Source organism: Orbicella franksi, chromosome 6 (genome assembly GCF_964199315.1).
Source record: "Orbicella franksi chromosome 6, jaOrbFran1.1, whole genome shotgun sequence".
Lineage (NCBI taxonomy): Eukaryota > Metazoa > Cnidaria > Anthozoa > Scleractinia > Merulinidae > Orbicella > Orbicella franksi.
Window position 1 is genome coordinate 26145424 of NC_138150.1, and position 11746 is coordinate 26157169.

The 11746-nt window shown below is 41.5% G+C and overlaps 1 protein-coding gene across 1 annotated transcript in view; it reads right to left on the reverse strand.

Moving 5' to 3' along the window:
- The window catches only part of LOC145489587 (uncharacterized), a 120788-nt gene extending 111234 nt beyond the window's left edge, over positions 1-9554 (reverse strand). Inside the window, exons 1-2 of the mRNA XM_081468570.1 lie at positions 8268-9554; positions 815-1005 (exon numbers count right to left, since the gene is read on the reverse strand). Coding sequence (XP_081324696.1) covers positions 815-1005; positions 8268-9006 — 930 coding nt within the window. The 5' untranslated portion in view covers positions 9007-9554. The remainder of the gene's footprint in view (positions 1-814; positions 1006-8267) is intronic.
- Between the last annotated feature and the right edge of the window lie 2192 nt (positions 9555-11746).

Consider the following 11746-nt stretch of genomic DNA (forward strand, 5'->3'; position numbering starts at 1 on the left):
ATTTTTTTCACCCCTAGCTCTGACGGCTAAGAGGTACCAATTCTAAAGCAACAAATTAACACATTACTGACCTTTTTCGGCTCAATACCCTAAAAGGTACCGCGAAAGCTCATGCCGTGGACCCTTTGAGGCTGAACACCCTAAAAGGGTCCATACCCGCTTTTTTAACCCCAAAAAGGTACGAGGAGCACCCAGACACCCCGTCCTTTTTGTGTTGAAGTCCCCCTCCCTGGTCCCAGACATCTTCACCCCACGCCTCATCAGGTTCAAACACGACTGCCAAGTTTAATAATACTGTTTCAGTAACCTAGTAGGGCCATTTTGGGTAAACTAAACGAATATCTTTCCAACTAAGTGGAAATTTGCTATGGTGCCTTTTCGACTTCTTCCATAAAATTAATTTGGTTGCGCTTCCGCTCCTCCAAAATCTTTCCACAGCAGTTCGGCCACCAGTGAAACAATAGGGTATTGAAGGATTGTAGCCAAATGCAAAGGTATTATTTTATAAAGACTGGCTGTTGGTCTACTTTCTAAAGATCGGCTGTGTCAACTCAAGTTAATAATTAAGTTATTAACCGCGGCAAACTCGTTACGGCAGTGAATTTACGTTTATCAAATCCAAAGTTGAAAAATAGCTAAATGTTTTAAAGCCAAGTAATCGATCAACTAAAAAAGTGGTATGACTGTTTAACCAGTAGAGCAAAATTTTAAAGAGAGGAAGACTGATTCGGAAAAAAAGGTGCTCAGAAATGGACTTATGCAAAATCTAGTCATGAATCTGAATTACTTTCAATGGAATAAACAATGTGCCTACCTGCAACCATTCGGTTCCAATATTATTGGTCGCTGACATCCACCCTCCGTTGCCCCCTTGGTAGTTTAATTTGGCATGTTGGGGAGAGTAGACAATGTCGGATAAAGGAGGGTTCCGATTGATCGTCTTTACGGAATTTGCAGATAAGGTTGTAGAACCTGCTGCCACGCCCTGTGCGCTCACTTCATTTTCTGAAAAAGGAAAAAAATCATAATGGTTAGTCATCTCGGATCTATTCAAATCCTTTATTTTTCAAAAAAAGAGAGTTGTGAAAACATTCATACCAAATAATAAAAGATAGAAACGATCGAATCTGTCAAAGAATCTGATTAAAACATAAGAATGGCTGACTGTTAGGATCGAGAAACGCCGGTCAACGTCCCATTTGACAAATCGTTCATATTTTGCCCAAAGATACCCTTTGGTGACCTAATTCTAAAAATCATATTTAAAGGTTCCAGCGAATTTTTATTTTTCAGAAATTCGCGAAAATTTGAAAGCGCGGTCAAAGAGCGGTTTTTCGTGTAATAAAATGACCGAAATAAGGTGCGAGGACGAAGCGCTGCTTAAGTCTTAAAATAAACTCAATTGACTTCAAACTTCACACAAATGTGGAACAACCACTCTAATTTACTCCTCGCTTTAAACTTATCTCAGATATGTTGATATAGTGGTTTTCCGAACCATTTTAAAAACAGCTATGAAGCGTGTGAAAAATAACGGCAAAATATAGGTCATGTTTAACAGCATAAAAATGCATCTGGTACCTCACTTTCCTATTATTTTACTCTACAGCCTTAAAATATCATTATTAAAGATATACCATGCCAAGTTTCATGCTCGAACTCCCAGTATTTCCCTTTGTGAAACACGAAAATCTATGTCAATGTGTTGGGCGCAAATAACACAATAATTATGCACGAACCAGAGACAAATCAATTTCAATGGCGAAAGTAAAAGGCTATCATTAATTAGAATCCCGTCAATTCACTGCTATCAGTAGAAACATAATGTCCACTGCATAAAAACTGTTTTTAGACGTTTTCGAACCATCGCGCGTTAACTTTGTTTAATTTCGTGTCCGCCGTCTTGTCTAGTTTGTCATCGCGTGTATTTCCTCGATGTCAACAGCACGTGAATGGTTGTCACAACAAACGCAAGAGATTTCCTGGAAACTTAATGTTTTCGATTCACCAAAACGCTTCAAGTTCGTTAAGACACGATAATGGGTCAACTTGGAATGCTGTTTAGCATCAAGGACGTTAAAGGACTGTAAATTAATCGAGTTGAAATATCTTGAAGCAAATCAAAATCGCGCCCTTATTCTAATTTGGTAAACAGCCGATCTCCGTTAATCCGGCAATGTATTACCGGTACAACAACAAAATCAAACCGAGGTCATCAAAAGTGTAAGTTTAAAAGTGTAGTGGCAAGTTCCAAATAAATTTCGCCTATATAAATTGGAAACAAGATGTGAAACGGTCTGACCCGAAACAAATAAACAAAATATTAATACGACTAATTTAACCCGAAAATGTTACAGAAAACATACCTAAAAGCCGTCGATTCCCCTCGATACCACTCCGCATTGCCTTAAAGAGCCCAAGCTTTCTGCTGTAAGAATCAGGGGCCTCGTGAATCTGTATTTATTATATCGGCAACCATGCTGCGTGGCTGATATTCGAGACTCAGTAAAAGTTGTCACACAACCGTACGAGCAGCCCAGTCACGCTTTCGCTGCTCTTGCGCAAATGTTCATCATTTCGCAAGTTACATAAACCGACTACAAGTTTAAAGTAGTGACAGTAGATTAAAATGCGCTTTTTAAAGCTGTCCTATCGAGGAACAATTATTTCTTGTTTTTGAATGGCTCGTAGTTGTAGCTACAATCGGGGAGGGGGGAGAGGGTATTCCCGGAAATTTCGGATATCTGTATGCCGTGGAAGATTAAGTGGTCTCCAGCTCTTAACGCCAACACTGAAACACTAGATGATTCTCGAAGTATCCCAGGGGTCACTAAGCTAAATAATTTTGAGTGTAGCTCCGCTGAGTCAATTAACCGTTGGCGCGCATATTGCATTGACCGTGGACAGGTGGAAAAACAGTTAAACCGGAGAAGCTTGTTGCACATTGTAATTTAACGTTGTCCAACACGCAGTCGGTCTCGTTGTAATGTTGATCGTATTTGAGAGAATCTCAAGTTTTCTTTCGACACATACTGGGGTGACATACTACTAGATGGGCGTGGCCAGGAGCCACGAGTCAAGTCAGTCAACTCGCCATGCTTAACCGAGAGGAGTGACTGCGACCTTAACATCAGTGCCATTATCAACGGGTGTGACCGAGGAAGCGTCTGCTGAGGTTTCCATAGATAGTAACCATGCACGGTAGGGGTGTATTAATGTCTTCAAGGCCGCTGCATTCGTGTCTTTTATAGGCTGTCTACTTTAGAGAGGCACTTGTCGCTGGAGAAATGTACTCAGTCCCTGGAGAGCTATTCCCTTATGGACTTAGCCAAAATGTGCTACAAACCTTGCTTGGAGCAGGCGTTTGCGCTTAACTCAAAGCCACAATAGGTCACCAGGAAGCCCTCGTTGCTTTAAAAAAGGTTTGGGCTCTCAGGGCAGTCAGTGACAAGCAGCAATCGTATCTTATGGCAAAATTCCGCGTTGGTCAAACGACAGGCCCAAAGGTTGACGCCGAACTGGTGGCGCGGGAATGCGCAGTGCCCGGGATCCTTATAATATTCGTCTTTTTCAGGTGCTAGTTTTTCTCTCACCTAAGTGCCGCAATGCGCCAAAGTGATCCTGATGAGATGCATGTTCAGGCATCTAAAGAGGAGAGAAATTTTAGTCAGGCAAAGGAAGTTGTAGAAATACTCCAGCTCCAGCATCCTTTGGTACACGACCAGCAAGACTCCTGTGCCTTGGCGATGGAGGGTGGCCTAAAGAACCTGAAACTGTCTATGCTACCGTGCGGGTGCGAAGACATGGGACTAGATATACCTCTCCCACTCGTGCGCGGAAAAGCTCCAAACTCGGCGCTTCTGAAGTATTTTACTAACAACTGCACTTGGTGGAAGTATTCTTAGGAACTGTCGGTGTTTGGCTTCTTCGGTATTTAGCAAACACCTCTTGCGGTGGGGGGGGGGAGGGGGGAGGATCGTTAAATTTTTGTAGAGAAGGGGAGGGAGTAGAGGAGGAAGACACTTTAGAGGAAAAACTAACGGCCGAATCGTCTCAACCTCGTTCCCAGGGTCTCTCATCTCACCGCCCCCCTGGAGCGAGCTCAGCATCAGTTCATTAGAATAACACAGAGGCCTATTAGGGTAAAGCGTAGGGACAATCTGCAGTCCTTCCACTAGTGGCTCACTATCACTCTTCTCGGTTAAGCATGACAAATTGACTGACTTGACTCGTGGCTCCTGGCCACGTTCATCTAGTAGTATGTCACCCCAGTATGTGTCGAAAGAAAACTTGAGATTCTCTCAAATACGATTAACATTACAACCAGACCGACTGCGTGTTGGACAACGTTAAATTACAATGTGCAACAGGCTTTTCCGGTTTAACTGTTTTTCCACCTGTCCACGGTCAATGCAATATGCGCGCCAACGGTTAACGGTTAACGGCGAAATGTTGAACATTTGCGCAAGAGCAGCGAAAGCGTGACTGGGCTGTTCGTACGGTTGTGTGACAACTTTTACTGAGTCTCGAATATCAGCCACGCAGCATGGTTGCCGATATAATAAATACAGATTCACGAGGCCCCTGATTCTTACAGCAGAAAGCTTGGGATCTTTAAGGCAATGCGGAGTGGTATCGAGGGGAATCGACGGCTTTTAGGTATGTTTTCTGTAACATTTTCGGGTTAAATTAGTCGTATTAATATTTTGTTTATTTGTTTCGGGTCAGACCGTTTCACATCTTGTTTCCAATTTATATAGGCGAAACTTTATTTGGAACTTGCCACTACACTTTTAAACTTACACTTTTGATGACCTCGGTTTGATTTTGTTGTTGTACCGGTAATACATTGCCGGATTAACGGAGATCGGCTGTTTACCAAATTAGAATAAGGGCGCGATTTTGATTTGCTTCAAGATATTTCAACTCGATTAATTTACAGTCCTTTAACGTCCTTGATGCTAAGCAGCATTCCAAGTTGACCCATTACTGTGTCTTAACGAACTTGAAGCGTTTTGGTGAATCGAAAACATTAAGTTTCCAGGAAATCTCTTGCGTTTGTTATGACAACCATTCACGTGTTGTTGACTTTGAGGAAATACACGCGATGACAAACTAGACAAGACGGCGGACACGAAATTAAACAAAGTTAACGCGCGATGGTTCGAAAACGTCTAAAAACAGTTTTTATGCAGTGGACATTATGTTTCTACTGATAGCAGTGAATTGACGGGATTCTAATTGATGATGGCCTTTTACTTTCGCCATTGAAATTGATTTGTCTCTGGTTCGTGCATAATTATTGTGTTATTTGCGCCCAACACATTGACATAGATTTTCGTGTTTCACAAAAGGAAATACTGGGAGTTCGAGCATGAAACTTGGCATGGTATATCTTTAATAATGATATTTTAAGGTTGTAAAGTAAAATAATAGGAAAGTGAGGTACCAGATGCATTTTTATGCTGTTAAACATGACCTATATTTTGCCGTTATTTTTCACACGCTTCATAGCTGTTTTTAAAATGGTTCGGAAAACCACTATATCAACATATCTGAGATTAGTTTAAAGCGAGGAGTAAATTAGAGTGGTTGTTCCACATTTGTGTGAAGTTTGAAGTCAATTGAGTTTATTTTAAGACTTAAGCAGCGCTTCGTCCTCGCACCTTATTTCGGTCATTTTATTACACGAAAAACCGCTCTTTGACCGCGCTTTCAAATTTTCGCGAATTTCTGAAAAATAAAAATTCGCTGGAACCTTTAAATATGATTTTTAGAATTAGGTCACCAAAGGGTATCTTTGGGCAAAATATGAGCGATTTGTCAAATGGGACGTTGACCGGCGTTTCTCGATCCTAACAGTCAGCCATTCATAATACTTGGGGTGGCTCAAAACAGTTACCAGCACTTAGATTTTAATGGGTCGTTAAAAACACTCTTTATCACTTGATGCTACAGTCATGGTATCAAAAAACTGCCCAATCATTGGCGAACACTTACTATCATTTTTGTGACACAATAGGTTACCATAGCAACAGTATGACCTCCCAAAAACACCCTTAATTACAGCTTTAGGGGTTTATAATTCAAAAACGGCTGGGTGAATTTTTTTTATTATATATTATCAACTTTTTAAGCATGATAAAACGCACCTTTTGGCAAAGTTTAAAAACATTCTGTAGATAGGGATCAGTGCCACCTTAAATTTTCGTTGTTTTTTGTTTTTCGACAACATTTTAATTTGCTGCAGTGAACGAGTCCTCTCCAGGATTTTTGCACTGAAGTTGTTATCATCGCATTATTAACTACTTATTAACCGAGAGTTAAGTCTTGTAATGACCGAACGATAGCGAGGTCAATACGGCAAGGCCGAGGTTTGAGATTTACCCGTAAAGACCGAACGTACGAGGTTAATAAGTAGTTAATGATACCTTGAGAATCCCGTGTTAATTACCTAGTGATAATTTTTAGTAATCAGCTCGAGGTCAGTAAAATTACATTTAACTTCTTTTTCCCTTTAATTGATTTGTTTTTGTTTTTTGTTTTTTTTTGTGGGGGGGGGGGGAGGTGGGGAGGTCATGGCTTTATGACTCAAGAACAAAGCACGTGAGCCCTAAATCAACAAGGAAAAGGGAGATATGTGTCTGAAAGCACGAACTAACAAAAAAGAACTTGATGAAATATTTACCCTCTCTCTGTACCAAAAGGTAAACATTTTAAATCAATGAGGGGAAAGTGGACGGCACGTACTGTGAAACAGGGCAGTAAAATTGACCAATCACATCGAACGTATTGCATCTGAGAGAAGATAGCAAAAGGCTCTATATTGTTATGGGGGAAAGTTTCCTTTCAAGAGTGGCTTCATGCACTTAAGTTAATTATTACTCGAGCCACTTTTTTATCGGCTTTGCTAGGTGCTGACGTCATCTTAACTGATTGGGCTCTCAGGGCGTACGCGTGGGCAGAGCAGAGCAGAACAAGTGGAAATAAATATTAAAGGAAATAAGGAACTTCACGGCCACGTTTGCTACAAAGTGGATACGGCAAAATAATTTTTTACAAGTTAAAAGCAAAGTGAATGCCCCGCAACAACAACACAGTACTCTGAAGTGCAAGTGGCAAAACGTATTGAGGTTTTGACAACTCGATATCAGACCGCACGTGCGATAATAAGCGTTCTCCGTGACTGACTGAACCACAATCAGACTAGTTGGTCGGAAAACATGTCGTATTGTTGTCCAAGGATGACAGCCGTCAAGTGGCATGGTATGCTACATTCTTGACTTTATTACAAGGTCTCACAAGCTCTAACTATTTATAAATACAGTATATCTCTTTTTAATCTTAATCCTGGAAACAATTGCTTTCCTAAATACTTCATTCTCATCTTGTAATTCTCTTTAAAAAAAATCTTTAACATACACTCATGCATTTTCAATTCCATCAAGCATAAACAGTCAATATTGGAAATAAATTATACGAAGCCTACATTGTCCCTCCCCCATTTCTATTTTTTTCCGTCTCTAATATGAAAAGAATGCCAGAAAAATGACCAAGGCTGTCAAAGAGTGACCCTTCAGGATTAACGACTCTTGTTTACACTACGAAAGCGATCTTAATTGACAAGGATGTTTTGAGACATTCCTCGGATGAAACCTGATGTTGAAAAAGTTTCGCTTTTGACAAGTTGTGTTCGGGCGCATCTCTTTAATAACAAATGGCAGTGCGGATTGAATTTTCCTGCGAAATTCAATTCTCGTATGAAGTTTGTTTCAGAATAATCGTTCTAATTTCATGCCTGAATTGTTTCGCTATTTGATCAAAGTTATAGCTGAATGTATCAACAACATTTATAACCAGCTGAATTGCTCTTATCAAACTGTGGCACACATAATGGGGCATAGTGTCCAACGTTCAAGATTTACATGTACAAATGAAGGTTAAAATGTGTGATAACCGACAGTCAACATTACACAAGAGTAGATTATGCATAAATTTGATGGCCCACAAACACCTTTGACGCAAGAACAAACTTTGGAAAGTTTGCTTTTTTGTTTTGTCAGCTTTCAGTGGAAAAGCCAACAAAGTTAGGGATTAACTTGTAAGATAATAGTTTCCTTACTTATTAACAACTCTATTAGTGTCATGTCATATCATGTCACGTCAGGAAAAATGCTCCGATATATTGGCAAAATGAATTTGACTTACTTCGTTAGCAACCGTGAAAGCGGAAGTCCAAAACTCGCGTTCAACATTGTTAGCATTACCTGTTTTCCCACCGTACGCTTGTGCTTGGCCACCAAAGGATCCATGTTGATACTGCACTGAGATCCTTCCTCCACTACCACCACCTCCTTTGCCACTTCCCATCCCTCCAGATGCTTCCACTCTGCCGTTGCCATCGATTTCGAAACAGTGTATGGAAACGCCGCCTCCACTACCGCCTCCATCATTCAGCTGCGCGCGCCCTCCGTTTGCCTGCACTGTTCCGTCAAGTATGAGCTTACGAGCGTACATCTTTAGGTATCCCCCTCCTTTTCCACGCGAGCTGGGGTCACCACCACCCCAACTCCCGGGCTGGTCTACGGCGAAGGCGCTGCCGTACGCTTCAGACTGAGATGCAGATAATGGCGTGTTAGACGCAGCTCCTGCTCTTCCACCGTAGCTACCTCCAGAGCTGCCACTGCCTCCATTTACACCAGCGCCGTGATTGCTGCCGCTCACCCTGTTGTAATCGAGGATTAAAATTGCCTTGGTTTGAATGTCAACCGTCTGAGAGACATTAAAAACATGCTGCGAAGAGCTCGAGTTTGTCTCTAAGAAAATTTCGGTGCTGATAGTCAGTGTCGTGTAAGAATGAATTCCCGGTGAAAACTTACACGGCAATGAAAGAACTGCGTTTACGTTGCTTGTGCAGGGTGATAACGCAGTTTCTCCAAGGTCGAAGGTTGCTAATAACAAAACTGTAATTGGAAGTGCGTTCTGCAAAAGACTTTTCCAACTCATAGTAAGCACCTAATAGTACCCTAGCAGTGAAAACTTCCAATATCTTGCGTGAACCTTTCAGAGCTTGTTCGCATCCATAATGCGTTACAATCAAACAAACATTTATATCGATGCTTTCAGTGCCCTGGTTTCTTCAGCACATAAACGCATAAATGTCTGGTCAATATCTCTTCTCAAATTCTCTCCAACTCTTTTGAATGCTTTCCACAAATCGTACCCTCGTCAATTGACAAGATTGTCATCGTTAAATTATTCAGCGAGTTCACGCGTGCGAATCAAATCATTCATTACGTAAGTACTTTATATCTGCTACAAGCACGTCGCGTAAGTGTTATGTACAGTTGGCTGTTGTTCTAACACATGACCCGGAAACAACTGACACTTCTGGGGCAGACTTCCGCCGGTCAGGCAGTGCTAACCGCACGTTTTCCCTTTTCCATTTCAAGTTTTCCGTTTTGATCTTTCTCTTCCCTTATTCAAATTTGGTTAATTGTTTTCTCGTTTGCTCTATATATCGCTGCAGATACGTTGACCATAGAGATTACACGCGCGTGCGGCCGGCTAAATCTGCGAAAGAAAGGCGGTGATTGAAATATAATCTCATCTGTAAGCCTGTTCGTGGACAATATTTATGTAATCATCTGTATCAAGTTTTTGTTCTGATCGTTTTAGGCTATGAGTCAGATGCTGACAAAGCACAGTGGGTGTGTAAAATGGAAATTAAAAGAATATTTATTTTTCGTGCTGTATCCAGACAATACTAATGGACTCCCACTTTTTAACACTGTTCTTCTGTAAAGAAAGATTGTAAAGCGCGGTAGACTAAAATGGTTCCTGTAAGAGACACTCACTAAATCAAGTCAGACTTGAAGTAGTGTCAAGGTCACTGTCTGGAACGTTCTTAGAAGTGCTAAGCGTTCACGAGATATTTTGAATCAGATAATTGGCATTTGCACTGTCGCTGATTCGTTCGGTAATCCTTGTAACAATCATAACTATGTTTCAAGGCTGATGTTTTCCTGTACCATAACTAACAAACCCGCTGCCCGGAAAATAACTCCAACAACCTTGCCCTCCTACCTCCTACCTCCTGAAACGTAGCGCTGCCCCCCCCCACCCCCACCCCCCCCCCCCACACACACACACACACACGATTCATTTTAATGTAAAATTGCACAAAACGCGGGAAGCGCATAGCAATACAATTTGGCTGTGAATAGTATAGTATACAGTGATAGTGAATACCAAACAATCGTTTGCTGTTTTTGTGCGGAAATTGCGATGAAATGACTAAGGCTCCGCCTACTTTACCGTCTAACGTCGAAGAAATTTGAAAGCGCAGCTTTACCGTCCACATTAATCCGGAGAAATTTTCCGACGAAAACGGAGCTTTTCTTTAAACCGGAGGAATTTCAAAACACCAGCTTTGCATTTTTGTATGGACGGAAAACATTTGGAAAACGGAGGTTTGCGAAAACGATGGCAACACGATAATCGTGTGATTAACCCTAACTTTCAAGGGTGCACTCAAGCTTTTCTGTCACCGGTGATTGTTGCATTTTCAAATTTTTCCGGCGTAGTGTGAAAGGAGCTGGCATTTGATACCTTTTCAGAGCGAAAGCGCCGTCTTCAAATTTCTCCCGCGTAGAGTGAACGGAAAACATGTGATGCGTTTTCAAAGTGAACACACTCTTTTCAAATTTCCCAGGTGTCGTGTAGACGGGGCCTAAGGCTGTAAATTAATTCCAAGCAACTGTCTCTACCAAGTTAAAAGGTCTTTCCATGATAACAGTGCGATGTTGAAATCGCCGAACTCCGGCCCACGCACCACGTGATATGAAACCAGTATAAGTTTTTGTAATACAAAGTCGATTAAAAGTTCTTGTCGAGTCGAAAGTTCAATAGTCATTTGCAAAACGAGGCAATAGTCGAGTCGAGTCGAAGAGTCGAAAAAAGGCGTAAATTCGAGTTTCCGAGATTAAACTTTATTTTTAAAGAAAAAAAATGAGTAGAACCATCATCAAATTACACCTTATGGAAAGTTTACAGAAGCCGGTTTTATAGCAGTGTGAACTCACTATTTTTCCGCAATCAAATCGACGAATTAAACTACAAGGAATATGTCACGAACAGTCATACCATATACATTTACATGAAACTAGCGAGCAAGTTTTACTGCTAACACGACAAACAAAATGAATTGACACACCGGTTTGACACTCCGATAAGAGATTTTGTTTGTGGTCGTATTATGTAGTAAACGAATACAGAAAAAGAGGAAACCGGGCTGAACTCTTCATCAAAATGAAAATTACACTGCTATGATCGTACGTAAGTAAAAAGTCTGCATACGAGCCAAGTGGCCCAAAAGGCCGGAGCTTATCCCGGGTTCTGTGGTATGAAGCGACTAGGAGAATTTCTACTCCCCCCCCGATGGGATGCTAGTCCATCGCAGGTTTACCCCCAGCATTAAATTTGCCGGTATCCATTTATACACCTGGGTAGAGAGAGGCACTGTGAGATTTAAGTGTTTTTCCTAAGAACACAACACAATGTCCCCGTCCAGGGCTCGAACCCGAATCACTCGATCCGGAGTCGACCGCTGACTAACCACGGGTCACCGCGCCTCCCATGGTTATGATCATACGTAACGGTACCAAAATAACGGTTACCAACCTCATTCCCAGGGTCCCTCATCCCTACCTTTCTCTCTCGCTCTGGTAGGGCGGGAAGACACCCC